At 39.2% G+C, this 15627-nt stretch overlaps 1 protein-coding gene across 1 annotated transcript in view; it reads right to left on the bottom strand.

Annotated features, from left to right (window-relative positions):
* Nucleotides 1-4427: 4427 nt before the first annotated feature.
* GABRA4 (gamma-aminobutyric acid type A receptor subunit alpha4) overlaps nt 4428-15627 on the bottom strand; it is a gene marked incomplete at both ends in the record, with an annotated part of 36085 nt that continues 24885 nt past the window's right edge. Inside the window, one exon of the mRNA XM_084204306.1 lies at nt 4428-4961. Within this exon, the coding sequence (XP_084060432.1) occupies nt 4428-4961 (534 nt within the window). The remainder of the gene's footprint in view (nt 4962-15627) is intronic.

Genomic DNA, 15627 nt, shown 5'->3' on the forward strand with positions numbered 1-15627 from the left:
GCTAGCCACACAAACCCTTTCTATTTTAGTGACGTCAAGCCCTATTGGCAAGGGCCAGGAAGTCCCAGGAAGACAAGGTACAACTCACCAAAATTTCTTTCCTCCTTAATCTTCTAAGTCAAGCAGAAGTGATAAGAAGTGTGAAAAGCCCATGACCTACTCTGCTATCCAAACAGAGCTCTCGGCAGCTCTTGGGATTTGTATGTATAGTGTGCAGCTATAGCACACTGATAAAGGGTCTCCTAAGAAATCTGCAGTATCTATGGGACAATGCCCCATAAATACAAAGCCTATGTGTCACTTCTTCCATTCTGGCCTTCCCTACACTTCTAACAGTGCAAGGAATATGGGAAGTCAGGCTTTGGATGAATTGGATAAATAGATACTGCATACCCTGATGCTCTCACATGGCATACAGACAATGAGCTACAGCATTAAGGGACACTGAGGCCAAATGACACACAGGAGGTACACAGTACAGTGGTAGAAGATTCTGGGCATATCAAAATTCTGGGCATATCTAAAAGGTGAGTTCATTCAATTTTTTTGTAGAAATACTGGTTAATCCTATTAAATACATTTACTTGGTTTCCCCATTTCTTGGTAAGATCTGTTCTGAATGATGAAGATGATGAGATGCCAAAGGCTACACTTGAACACCTTGTAATCAATAACTCTCAGCTCCTGTTAACAGAAGAGCTCTGATCACATTCCTTATTAAACTATTTACCTCTTTCATTCAGTTATCGTCCAGTTTACTTGCCTGATGAAAGGGTAGTGCAGAGTGGATAACTAAACAGTTTAAAGTCTTTTTTCCCCTTCAAAGACACAGGGGAGAAGAAATGCACTACCAACATCCATTTGATGGAGACAAGTCCATTTTAAGTGGAGGAAAAACAGATCCCAGTACTGCTGGTGAGCTCCAAGAGTTAAGGTCACCTTGAAGGGCTGGGGTCTAAGCTGGCCACCTTTCTCATCTTCATTATTTTCACCGTTGCAGTGAAACCTGTTAATAGTGGGCTCACAATTGACTACAAACCACACTTCAGCTCCTGTGAAGGTAATCTTCCTGAACCAAGTTTTTTGCTGTTTTTCTCAAGTGGCTGCATTAGTGGTCAGGGCTGCATCACTGCAATCTGTGGGAGTTTTGTTGCAGGTAACAATGTCTCTGAGGAAATAGCAGTGGAGAACTCTCTCTGTTTCCTTGTAAAGGTTTTTGTCTTTCTCTCCAATTTCCTTTCCTGTTGACAGATGTGAACTTATCTGAAGTGTTTTGTTAGTTTTAAACACCTATGATACTGTCAAAAAAAAAAAAGATTGCTCAACAAAGCCAATAGAAAAAAAGAACAAAAACCTAAAAATATAGCTCCTGTAGAGTTCATCTCACTGAACCTCACCTCTAATAAGCTATTTGGTCACTGAAATGACACCTGCAATGTTCTCCCTTAGGATTTTAGTTAGTACTTTTGGGCTGCTATATTTAGCATATTCCTCCTTTGGTGCTTTCAAGTTATGGTATCACTGAGTATATTGCAAGCTCTTTTTTGTTTTACTGTTTTTGATCATCCAGGGAGATTAAAAATAATGAAGAACAACTGTTTACAATAAATTCCTATTTACATTGTCCACATGTAATTTGGAAAGGTAATTATGGCAATTTCTTCATATGCTGCAACATAAAAATGTAGTACAGTTCAATAAATTAGTCCTAGACTCATAATGATTTTTTTAAACGTACTTCATTTTGAATTTTGGCATGCATGTGTTGGAAGGTACTTCAGAAATACACTGGCATTTTTTCTGTGGCATCATTAAAAATTTCTCCCAAAATGGAAGCACAGAAATAAATATCTGTAATTTATTATTTTTGCAGTCCTTTTTCCTCCTTAAAAGCCTTTAAACAGAAACTCCAAGTGAATTCAAGCAGCACATTTAGATCAACCTTAGCCTGAATTAGTGTTGATCCCACTGAACAATGCGCTAGAAAAAGCTGATTATAAAATCAGTATAGAAGGATGGGTGGAAAGAACAGGCAACTGTTTCTAAAGAATTGTTTAAATCTCTGCCTTTGAGAGAACATCCTTGGTTTTCATCACAGAGGAAAGCAAAGAGTGATTTCATTAACCTCTGGTGCAAATACTAGGTTGTCCACACAGCAGGTTGCCGTTCTGCTAGAAGTATTTTACCATTTGCACAATTATAATCAGTAATTGCCAGAGGTTTAGCTTTGCTTATTCTGGTTTAACCAAATAAATAATCCCTTGCATACCGTCTTCTATTCTAGCAATTTGTAACAATGTGACATAATTAGAGAGGGAACAGCTACGGCAACTAGCTGTACATCCAAAGATACAAACAACTGCAGTTAGACATCTTGCACCAGTGCTCCATTTCCAGTTCTCCACTATGCCACATAATGTTTTCCTAACGAGTGCTGTAGTCTCAACCATCTTCCAGACGTAAAAGATGAAAAAGGAAAGAACCATACCTGGCCTTTCGAGAGCATCCCTTAAGCAAAAGAAAGACTAAGGCAACTGAATATATCACTCCATTATAATAAAGTTACATAAGACATTCCCACTGCATTCTATCATCTACAGTTCATTATGACACGTGAAATAACCATCTGGGATCCATACTACACACTGCAGTATCTTTTGCCAGGTATCTCCCAGGCCCCACAAGTTAAAGGTCAGATTCTCAGCCATGAGCTGGCTAAAAGGCTTGGAGAGACAGAGGCACGGTCATAGTTTCACCATTATGGGGGCTTTTTACCCTGACTCTTGTCCCAGCATAGTCTAGGGTAGTCTTATGCATCCCTTTTGTTGCCAGCAGCTTGTGGTCTCCACAAGTCCCTTGATCATTCTCTGGGCACAGAACCACTGAACACTCATCTGATCTGACCTGCAGCATAAAGATTTTGGCAATAGGCTACCAATCTCCTATTCCATCAGCTGAAGCTAAGGATTAGTCCAGACCCTTTAAAGGCACAGCCAGATCATAGCTGAGAATTTGGTCTTTGATTCCCACTTGTCACCTGCACAGAAACACTAACCATTTGCCAAGCCAGACAGTTCTGTACAAACATTTCGTTTATTTATTGGCAACTTTTTTTCTACCTGTTCTAGTGAAAATAAGATTTATGACCAGGATTTCTATCAGGTTTAACTATTCAGTTCTTTAATAATGTTGCCTGCTTGCATACTGCATTTTGGTAAGAAAAGCACCTATCCATGCCATAGTTCAAAGTAAACCAATTGATTGTAAATTAACATTTTTAGCCCGGGATCCACCTAGAAAGTTTACTTTTTTATTTATATCACAGCAGTCTTTCTCAAAAAGGGTGTCTTTCATTCACTCAGCAACATGCCACACTCATCTATGCACAGGAAGTGGGGATTTTTTTTTTCTTAATTTTCAAGCCGCTTTTAAAACTGTGTTGAAAATTTAACTTGACACAAACATTACATAAGGAGGTGGGGGAATGGAATATGTGTTTAAAGGAAATCAGGAGTGTAACTGAAAAGTATGGGGGAAAAAAACCAAAACCAAACCAAACCCAAACCCCAAAGCATTCAAAGAAAAAGCAAAGAATTTAAATGAAAAGTTGAACATTGTGGTCTGGTCCTCATCTACTACAATTGATGTAATTTAGAAATAAATCCACTCAAGCTGGTCAGCAAGCTCAAAGAAGAATCGCCCACTTAAGATCACCTTACCGAACAAGAAAATCCAATTTTGAGAATTACATCAGATTTCAGATTTTACAAGGTTCACTCATTCTTAGTTTGGTGTGAGAATTTCCCAGGTTACAATGCAAAATAATGCTTAGTAAAAATATACGGAGCTCTACAACTCCTTTGCATAACTTTCCTGGAGTTGCACTCTCCCAGGCTGGACTCTCTTCCTTTTTGCCGCTATTGATTTTCTTCCCCCCGTTCTGTCAATTTTAATCTAGCAGGGAAAGTCCTTTTCTAGCAAGCACTGTCAAAATATACAGGACATAGACCTCACACTCAGAGAATGCGATGCTGTGTCCAGACAGCAGTGCTGGGTGCCTCAGGCATTTGTAACAGCCAACATGCATTTTCCTAGCAGTCAGATGTGTTCCACTGCACAGCTGTGCACCTCTGCCTCTGATTTCTTTCAGGTGCATGTTCCTCCCAAATGCAAGTTCTGTGCAGCCAGGGTAGTTTGTCTCAAGCAAGTGCTGGTCCATTGCTGGCTGAAGGGAGGAAGACCCATTACTGTTACCCATTACTCTGTTAAGAGTTAACTAATTATCCCCAATAACTCCAGCCTTTAGAATGGGAAAGTACCACACAGCATTTATAAATAAGAATTACTGACCTTTTTAAATAGTTTCAAAAGAAGAAACTCTGCATCAAATGTGAGTATAATTTAGGAACTACTACATAGCAGCAAAACTACATTAGACTTTCCGATTTTTCCATGGTATCCTTGGATAGATACACCACCCAGTAGACCATGTTAAATGCTCCGAAGGTAACAGGAAATAAAATGCGTGCATATTTGTCTATCTTACTCGTGCCAGAGTGGGAGGCAGGGGGAGGAGGTGGTGTGACAGCAGATGGCTTTGCAGATGCTCCTAATGTGTTAGGTGTGGTGGTCTGAATCTGCTCCAGTCTAGATCCAAGCAAGTGCTGAATGGAAGGGGATCCAGCTGTGGCATGCTGGGATACAAATCCAGTTAAAATTGGGGTAGAAGGAGGAGCTGGAGGGGTAGCTCTTGCAGAAGATAATGTCTCCGATGCGTTGATTCGTGTGAAAGGGTTGGGACTGGATGCAGAAAGGGAGTGGGGTGTAATGTCAGAAGACCCCTGAGCTACAGAGGGAGGCTGGACAGAGCTGTGCCTCGTGTCGATTCGGCTCCCACCATCAGCTTCAGACTGCACGGTGGCATTTGTTCTTTTCCTCACATTTGAATTGGCATCTGTACTCTGCAAAGTTACAAGAAATAATTGTCATTCTTAAAATAAACACTCAAACAAAAGCAATGGAAACTATAATCAAGTACTATCCAAGTAATACTCACAAATATAACCACAGGTGATCCTGAAGAACAAAGATACCAAAAACTGAAGAAAATAGATTTAATAGCATATAAAGTGACAAACAAGAGTCCCTTTTACCTGTGGCTGGAATACCAGAGTGAAGACATCTAAATACATCACACTTCATGTGGTGCAGTACCTATACAAACTGAATGCCATGAAGCTAAGGATTCTCAGGTTAGAGCCACAGCTTTTTCCAGGTTCAAGCTCAAAAGAAGATTCTCCAATGTCTACCTCTGTCTCTGATGATTTAAAAACATTCTAGATGCAACTTACCAGCCATGAAGATTTATTTATTCTATACATCTCCAGAAAAATAACTACCATATACTAGGAACTCTATCTTCTACAGAAGAGGCTGTTAAAATGCAAATATTCAGCAAACCAAGTTGCCACCTTGCTGCTCTTTCAGAAGTAAAGCCAGTGCTTTTTCACATCAACCATAGGCAATAAATTCACCAGGCACAACTGAACCAGGGAATAAATTAGTCTGTCATCAACTACTCCTCTCTGTTCATTAAGAGAAGTGGTGAATTCTCCATCACTTGGTGTCTTCAGGCAAATCTGGATGTCTTTCTGAAGGATATTCTTCAACCAAATAGTACTTATTAGGCTGCATGAGAAACCAAAATACAGACAAGGAAGTACAGGAATAGGAAATCCATCAGAGTTAAACATTCTACTGATTTCTGGGAGTAGTACTTGGCTTCTGCCTTTCTTCTCTGCACTTAAGAGGAACACTAACATCTCCTGAACTTCCTTCTGCAAAGATATCTAAAGAATTCTGACCTTCAGTGCTGCACCTAAATATGATGTAAAACATATAATATTTTAGATATAATATGTGAATATCTTTTAATTAAGAAACGAACAGATTTCCACAAGACAAAGACTAGAGGACAGATAAGGTACACAGGTCTAAATACAGACAGGATGAAACAACCACTTGTTACATATAAAAAGTCCTATGTTTTATGCCTCTCTGATGATACCATTCCCAAGCATTGCCCTGCACCATACTGACTCTGCCTTTGCCTCCCTTCCCTCCAGCCTTCCCAAAGAACCCTGCCAAAGCCCACAGCAGAAATCAGAGAGAGAAAAAGCAAGCAGCAATGTCTCTCCTCCTTCATCCAACAGCAGTTCTCTCTAGCCAAGTGACAGAGCAGTAACACAGAGTAGGTTAGGTGTTATTGAAGGTACTAGCAGTACCTTGACTGGTGACAAGAGTGACACTGTGTCTGTCTGCTACACCAGCTGTGCTTCACTGTTCTGGTTCAAGGAAACAGAGAAATTGAAGCTGAAAAGAAATCTAAAAAAATAATTTTAAAAAAATCAAATCACTTGATAGTATTCCCATCTTGACCAGAATGCTGGTCCCTAATCCTGTTAATTGCAGTACAAAGCTGCAACTGGCAATACTGTTGGCCTGAATTTATCTGAAACTGTCACAGCTTTATGGCTGTTCATGTATGATGTATTTGCCAGTTCACAGTTGATATATCAAAGAATCTCTCTTAAATTTCAGTTTTCCTTCCTGCATAGAAGCATGCCAATCCCTTTTATTTATTATTCTGCATCTGCAATCCAAAGAAGCTGGTATTTCCTGAAAGAAACACTAATTTTACTGTTTGATACAGAAGCCCGAGTCACTCTGGAAGAAGAGTGTACTTTGCAGAAGTACACACAGATGTGAAAATTGGACACTTTCATACTAGGGTTGTCAATGACCCAGGAATAGAAAAGCCATTTTCAAGGCCGCTAAATTGAAATGATAAAGTACAATCAGGACAGGAGTACATTTACTAGAGACCTGGTAATACCTGGTGGAGTGCTGAATGTCACTTGAAGGCTTGCAAAGCTATAAGATGGAAGTCATCAGTGCTCACTGCCCAAAACAACATCTCTGTGCCATGGAGAAGCTGACACTAGTTAATAAGAGGAGGTGAGTTTTATCTTCTGCATGCAGATCCTTGGAACACCTGGCTTTGCTCAAGTATGTGTCACCCACTGTAAAGCTCTCAAGCAGTCCCTGGGAAGTAAAAACCCACGGGCTGGGGCAGGGGATGCAAAGAAGATCTGCACTGGAACTAAGACATGTCCTGGTTCCTTCCTGTTCTCTACCTTCATTAGACAAGTGGCTTAGAAGTGCTGCTGCTGGAGAATAGAATTACCCACCTGCAGTCACTCCACATGCCACCATAAAGAACAGTCCAAAGAGCAAAACAATAAATTAGGTGCAATTAATTTACAGAGGCACCATTTTATGTTCTTGCTCACTTATAATGTCACCCCTTTTCAATGACCCTCTCAGTATATTTCCCTTTTGTGCACCATCATCTACAGACACAAGAAAGATAGACAACAGGCTCCTCACATTCCAGTCATCTCCATTTCTTTTGTAGGGACTTGTTTCCATCAATATATTTGCATAATACCTCATCGTCCCCCCCAGTTCGACTGGAACATAAATGACCAAATCAGACCTGCTGCTATTGGATTCACTATTTATTTTCCATTACAGTCTCTATTCTAGAATAAAATTATCTATACTATTTCAAATGGTCAAAATGTGTATCTGTCTAAAAGCCTACTGGGCATTTGCTTTCTCATTACTGATACAGAAAACTTCCAATACTTCAGAAACCTTAAGTTTAGAGATAAACACAAATTTCTCATAACATACACAAAAATGTACACATAAAGCCCAAATAAATAACATTGTGAGATCTAAAAATAACACAGCAAAACAAGCACCAAAAATGTGGGTACATTTTTGTGTAGATTAATTTCTCTGGAAACCACCTTCCAATCACTCAGATCATTGAAATCAGAAATGGCATTTCTAACATGCTCCACAGACAATGTATCACACACACAGCTGTTCTTGCACAATGTCATTGTAATAGTTTGTATTTGTGTTCTTGAGTAGAATCTTGCTCTTGAAAGGTACTGAAACAAGCACACTTCCTGGAGCACCCACATCCATGCCTTGTCAAAGCTGAGCAGAAAACACTCTCCTTGTCAGGGTGGCTTCAACAGCACATTGACCATCACATTCCCTCATTCATGCTTTCCTTGCATTTGTTTTACTCAAGATAATATCTTTATGCTTTCCTTGCACTTGTTTTACTCAAGATAATATCACGACAATAGCTCATTCTCTTCATTTAAAGCACTCAGGTATCCCTCCTTGTTGAGTTATCCAGTTTAAAAAATTCTAGCAAAAATTCTTATTACTGGTTTTATACATAGGGCTCTTATATATTTCTCTCTTCAACATTGCAAAGATCACTCAGTTCTTCCTACATCAGTTTATTTCTCTTCTGTACCAAAGCTATCTCACAACTCTAAATCATCTGAAGACTAGTGACAAGGTCATTAATTAAAATATCAAACAAGCCTGATTCTGTGGCAAGCCTTAATGACTCAAATTCTGTTGTAAAACACAGTAAAATACAATGCTCAGTTTGTGTTTGGAAAACCTTCCAGAGTGATTTCAGTTATGGTATATACCCCTAGTAAAAGGGTAATGTGATAATGACAATCTGACCAAAGAAATTATCAACGTATACAAAGCATTTGCTACCGCCCAAAATTACTTCACTTTATCTTTGTTTAAAACAACAGCACGAAACACGAAACTACTGCCTTTTAGTTTGGAAGCACTGACTAGGTCTGCATAGCAAGGTTTGCATGACCTAGGGGCCACAGGGGTGGATTGTGAGGAGCTGCCAGACGCTTCCCCTGTGTCTGACAAACACACACCTGCAGCCCATGGAGCTCCCCATGCCAGGCTGTAGAGCAGCCTGGTTTTGAAGGACTGCACTCCATGGAAGGGACCCACCCTGCAGCGTGACAAACTGCAGGGTTTGGGAAGGACTCACATTGGAAAAGTTCATGGAGGACTGCCTGCCCCAGGAGGATCCTCACACTAGAGCAAGACCAGTGTGAAGATTCTTCCCCCTGAAGAAGTGGCAGAGATAACTTGTAATGAACTGACTGTAACTACCATTTCCCATCCCCCTGAACCACCCTAGGGCAGCAGATAAATTCAGGAGTAAAATTAAGCACAGGCAGAAGGCTGCAGGGAAGATGTTTTGAGATTTAGTTTTTATTTTCTCATTACTCTACTCTGCTTTGACTAGTAATAAATTAAACTAATTTTCCCCAAGTTGAGTCTGTTTTTCCCGTGATGGCAATTGGTGAGTGATCTCTCCCTGTCCTTATCTTGACCCGTGAGCCTCTTGTTTTATTTTCTCTACCCTGCACAGTTTAGGAGAGGAGGAATACAGCATCTCTGGTGGGCACCTGGTGCTCAGCCAGGGTCAATCCATCACAGGCACAAAAACAAGAAATTTAACATGAAAATCAAATAGGAGCCAAATGAAAATGCAAGCCAAGAAAGGAAGGGATTATCCAAAAGTAAGGATTCTTTTATGAGGGCAAGTCAGGAAACCACTCAATTGTCCTGAGCCAACAGGACTGCCGTGCTACTCCAGACGGGGCTCCACAGGAAACACTGAGTGCACATTTTCCCCATTCTCACTCTAGATTAAAAAGATCCCGATTTTCTGGAGGCATTTCAGTAAGACTTTTGGGAGACATTTAAAATTGTGTAGCTCAGGAATGCAAAATGGGAGCCTGGAAACTACTATAACATCCAGTCTATTACACTGTGCAGTGCCAGGCTTAATAGATCTGATAAAGATTGCCTGTCTATAAAACAACAAATTCTGCTTAGGTAAATGACACCTCACCTTTCCTTTGAAACAGTCTATCCATCTGATAGGTCCAACCAATTGGTCCAACCAATTCCACACACACCAGAAACTCAGATCCTATCCACCACCAAATCAGAAGTTGTAAGTACTTTGCTCTGATAGATCCCCCTTCAAGAGGAAATCTTCTTGCTATAGATCTGTCAGGAGAATTCAGCTTCTGAACCTTTACTGGCAGAAACTGTATGGATTAATTTCAAAATTTTGGGTGATTTGAGTGCACAATTCCTGTCTGTGCATAATCAAGGTTCTCAAGAGCTATGAGAATACATATATTGGTCTAATTGTAAGACATCTTCATTGGCTAAAGCTCTGTGGTTGGCTGGGATACACTAATGTACACCTATTTTATTTTTAACAGCCAATATCAGCAACAGTGAAAACTAAATTCCAGCCTTCAGGGAACTTCAAACATTTATCACCAAAACTTTGATCATGCCAGAGGTAGATAGGTGAGTGTAGTAAAGCCAAAGAATCGACCAAATATGGGAAAATGTGGAGTAAAGTCTTTTTCAGAAGAGATTGATAATCCCTCCTCCTTTCTATCCAAATGAATATTTCCTTAGTAAATACAATTTTAAAAAAAGAAAACAAAACCGAAAACATGCTTAGTAAAACAGGTTTAGAAAATTCCCATCCTATGATAAGCATATTTCACTGAGGAGGAAGGAGGCTGTAGGATAGGACAGGAGGTTCAAATTCAGACAAATTTTGTCACATAGCATACAATATGCAAAATTATTTTTTAAGTATTGACTGCTTTAAAAGGCATTAAGATGTTGCTTTAGTTTTAAGTATCACATGCAATTTCTCATTTGTTTTATCCTTGAATTAGGGAAAGAATCATTGAATACAAATTCTTCCTATGTGTAATGTCCTGATGCAAGATGCCCTTTTGCTTGTACTAGAACAGAAAATCCATTTAGCATGAAGATAGGACATCTATACCAACCTCTTTACAAATGTGTGTAAAATGTAGTAATTAATGCTGTATCCTTCTCTTTACCAGTGGATTCACATGCAATTAACCATGAATAATACAATGAAAGATGCTTTCGGCATAGTTCAGGATAAATCTATACAATTTATTGTTAATACTGTGGCAGATTTGTGGAGTAAGTTTGATGGTCAGCTTCTATGACAGAATGCATAGAACAAACAAAAAAAACCCTTCAACAAATCTATTGCCAAAAATCAACTCGCACATCATTTGCTTTTCCATTTAAGCTCAACTTTGATGGATACTGCTGTTTACTACAGCACTAAAATGATGCACAAATGTGAGTCGATCTAAATTCTTCAATATTTAACATGGTTTGTACACCATAAACAGCTGCTCACATAATGTGGAAATTCTGAAACTATTTCTAAGTCTATGTAAGCCTCAACTTGAGCCAAAAAAAATAAAGTACTGGATTGTTTTTTATGCATTACCAGTTTTTGACAAGCAAGGCAATTTTGCACTTCAATGAAGTCAAGATTGCAAATTTTTTTTAGCACAAAGTGAAGTAGCGTGCAGCAGCTGAGCTGAGGTTCAAGGGAAGGGGATCATCAGCACAGCAATATGCAGTACTGAACTGACAAACTTATTCATCTTGTTACAGAACAAAGAGAGCTGGTAACAACCACATTGCATATTTCCTATGATAAGGCCAACCTAGAATCCATAAAACAAACAAGAACATAATTTAAAAGTCACAAGCCATGTCCTGGGGAGAATGCAGCAATGATAAAAATGTTACAGGACACCAGGGAAGTTAGTCCTTAGGACTGTATTTAAAAACAAAAGCAGTGAGAACACTGCAAGCTGTGAGAAACTCTTGTGTTGGTACAACATTGTACAGTCAGCTGTTTCATGCAACTCTAGAGCATCTCTCTGTAGCCTGTTAGTGCTCTACATAGCAACTTTAAATCAATCTCTGAAATTTTAAATTTCTTCACAGTTTTTATGATGGGCACATCCTTTTGAGATGTGAATCCAAAATAAGCAGCTCTTACTGCCTGAGCTAACAGAGTATCAGTAGTACTCAGCATGGAAAATCCCTTCTTAGGCTGTCTGATCACTAGGAAGCACAGCCATCATCAACTCTTGAAAAACAGGTGCACATTAAAACTAGTGCCATGTATTGGCAATACAATTCAGATGCATTCTTCTAATCTTCCTCAGGACTCCTTGGAAAGTAGCTCAGCAGTTGTGGGGTTGGATATACAGAAACTTCTGAAGACCTGTGTCAGGCTCACCCTGTGACAGAGCTTCACAGCATCACTGTGCAAGATCCCAGGGCTGCTTTTGCACTGTTTGTTTACTCAAGTGGAGAGCTCACTGCTGCAGGTCAATACATTTTCTAGTTCACAACAGATCTTTGCCACAGGATACCACTAAAATGGTATCTCTTTCTGGGACTGAGGTAGTACAATACTTAAAGGAGCAAATTCTCTTTTCCCAGGGATAAATGCACAGCAGACTTTACAAGTCACACCACCACCATCTGGTACCAGTGCTAGTGGGAGAGAGAGCTAACACTTCAACATCCAGCAAGCAGCTGTCAAAGCTGGAGAGAAATGCCCTGGGTAGGATCACAGCCTAAATTACATGCCTTTGCAGAAGGAGCCACCCAACTGCATCCAGTGCTTGCAGCTCTGAGTGCTTTCCTGAGGCAAGACAGCTAAGTCACACTGTAAAAAGACACTCTGGAAAAGACTCTGTCCTCCTCTGCTGTAACCCAGCAACCAGGAAGGGAGCATGGGTTGGGTGATGGGAGACCACTTCTCAAATCTGCCCTGACTGTCACAAGGATATCAACATAGGCTTTTCACATCTCAACCATTTCCCACCAGGCCACTGGATATTCTAGGACAAGGGATCATCCTTCCTTCCTAGAGATGTTTCTTTCTCCACATTTCAATCTTGCCCTCCCACTGCAGTGCATGCACAGACAAGCCAGCTCCAGAATCAATTCCTTTCCTTCTCCATGTCCCATATAAATTACTTAAGCTAACGAGAGCAGCTTCAATAGAACTTAACATGCCAAGGACTACCTAGCAGTCTGGCTACTGATCTAATTCTCCAGTATTGAAAAGGCAGGACTCAAGTCTACTCAGACTCCCACATGGGACTTGTGGGAGGCTGTATCTAATAGGCATGCTGGCCACTGAGTTGAAGCAAGGTAGGTATCCACCTAAGATGCATGGCAAACACTTAACAAGCAGCAAGTTAGTTTTTTACGTGCCTATCCAGGGAAATTAAGTAATTAAGCCTTTCAGGTGCCTAATCACCATTTTGCATACTTCATCTCCCTAAGTAAAAAACAAAACCCAAACACAAAATCAACCAGTCAAAAAAAAATTTCCTGAAAAGGGCACCACAATCAAAGCAGTTTTAAAATTGCAAAGACTTTTAATTGTTTATTAGAATAATCAGGCATGTAACAATGAGGTGTTAGTAGAATGGAATCAAAACTTAATAGCCAACAAACACCTTTACACTTTTCTGTTAATTTTCCAAGGATACAATTAGCATCTTTCATGACAGCACTACTAAAACTTCAATGAGACACAGGTAAATTAATATTCAGGAGCATCAGTAATGTAATATATGAGAGCATGGGCTTCCAAACAGGGAGAACTCAATTAATCCAAGCAAAAATTCATTCAAAAATTGGAAGGCTCAGAGCAACCAAAGTCTGACATCATTTACTGTTTAGCTGCAACGATGAAATTGTTTGTATGGTAATTTAGTAATATTTTACTATTAAAATCTACAATAGTGGTTTTTATCCTTACCAATTCTTCCTGAGAAAACAGTCTGTTCTTCTGGGAGGACATTGTATAGCCTGCCAAATTCACACTATTTGACATTTATCAGGGAAGCAGCATGTTGTCATCAGTGTAAATAATGCTGCTTGTCCCAAATCCCACTGAGTCACCATATTGACCTGCTGTGAGCAAAAGCAAAACTTGGAGGAGAAATCTACCCTGGTTTACTACTGTGTTGCAGAGCCAGTCAATCAGAATTTTACTGGAATAATACTAGAGATTTTGGGCTGCCTTACAGAGCCCTGGAATATAGCCAAGTAATAGCTCCACCTGCCACAAAATATAATGAATTCTAGTCCCTAGATCTAGCAGTGCAGAGAGCAGTGCAGATTATTTGGAAAGAAAAAACAAAGAGGAGATAAGTTATAAGAGCCGGTTCAATATCCACTCTGCTCTTTTTGCAATCTGAATCATGTGATGGGAAGGGAAAAGATGCAAGAAGAGCACTCCATTCTATGTTATACCACTAGGCAGGCATAAAAGTGCACAAAACATAAATTACAAAAACCTTTTTTAAATAAATGGATGGCAAATTTATGCCAAATAAACCCATCCACCTGTGTGCTGCCTAAAAGCCTTACACATGCAAACGTGTATGCACTGGTGCACACAATTCTTGAAGATTTTATTTATATTATGACAAAATGAAAGAGCTGAAAACATAACTATGGTGGGGAACAAACCTATTAGCCTAAGTCATGTCCTAATGAACTGCGGAGGCGACTTGTGTGACATCCCTAAATGGAAAAAGAATGGCTGATTAGGAACCAAGGACCTTCGTTATTTTCTGTATCTTTCAAATTTCACTGACATTAAAGCTACAGTTAAATTTGCTTTAGTAGTTTGCTGAAAGTGCTTTGAACACTCATTGCCTTGTAGATTTTCCCAAGTCTCTCAATGCTTATTTCTTCTGATTCTGATTTCTCCCAGTGTAAAAATGAAGTCAGCCAGAAATCTTACACACAGCTAGAAAATTCAAATGTGGTTTGGTGTCATTGGATGTACCAGTATTGAAAACTTTGTGGAGGGGAAACAAGACTAATATTTAAATTGAAATACATGAAAAGGTTTAAGCAGAAAATATGAAGTCTTGCGTTCAGACATATCATTTCATACTAACCATCACAGGGAAAACTACAAACTCCCAACAATTTTCAGTGTAAGGGTTGATGCTGGACAATCTGAAAATTTTACTCCTGTCACCATAAAGAATGGCCCTTGACCTGATGTTTCTGAAATACTACCACGTATTTTTTGACTACGTAGTATTTCCCGCCACAAAAAAAGATTTTTAAAAGGGAGAAAAATGACATATCAATAGAAGACCTATCTGAATGCCTGCAACTGGTACTGGCAGGAAAATAACTTATTATTAAACAGAAACACACATTGTATATTCTAATGTAAAAAACATTAGGAATATTGTTTTTGGAGCAAGACAGTCTTTTTGTTTTTCTAGTAGATCATCACAATGACAGAGAAAGACATTCACGCACATTTTTGGAATTAAAAACAATAGGATATACTATTTTTTAAAATAACTACATTATGCTTTGGTTTCCAAAAAGAAGCCTTATCTATTTAAATAATGTCTTCCACTACTTAGAGTAAACACTGTCAGATATTTTAGCATTAGATGAGTAACAGCCAAGCATTATTATTACTCTATATTTCCTTGTCTTCTTTGTGACATTTCATTCTAATACTTACAGGAAATTGAAGAGCGATCAATTATAACATTTCCTAATAAGCCTTGGAGAAGACAGCACTCCAGAAGGATTTTTTGTTACCCACCAGGTGCTGAAACTAAACCCCTGCTTCTTTTTGTGCATATTGAAAAAAAAAAAATCACAACAAACCCAACCTGCCCCCAAAAAAACATTCCCACTACAATAAGAAAAAACTTCATTGTCCACCTTTAAATCCCAATGGTTTTGATCAAGCACCCCGCAATTTTC

This window comes from Fringilla coelebs (genome assembly GCF_963513975.1).
Source record: "Fringilla coelebs genome assembly, chromosome: 4".
NCBI lineage: Eukaryota > Metazoa > Chordata > Aves > Passeriformes > Fringillidae > Fringilla > Fringilla coelebs.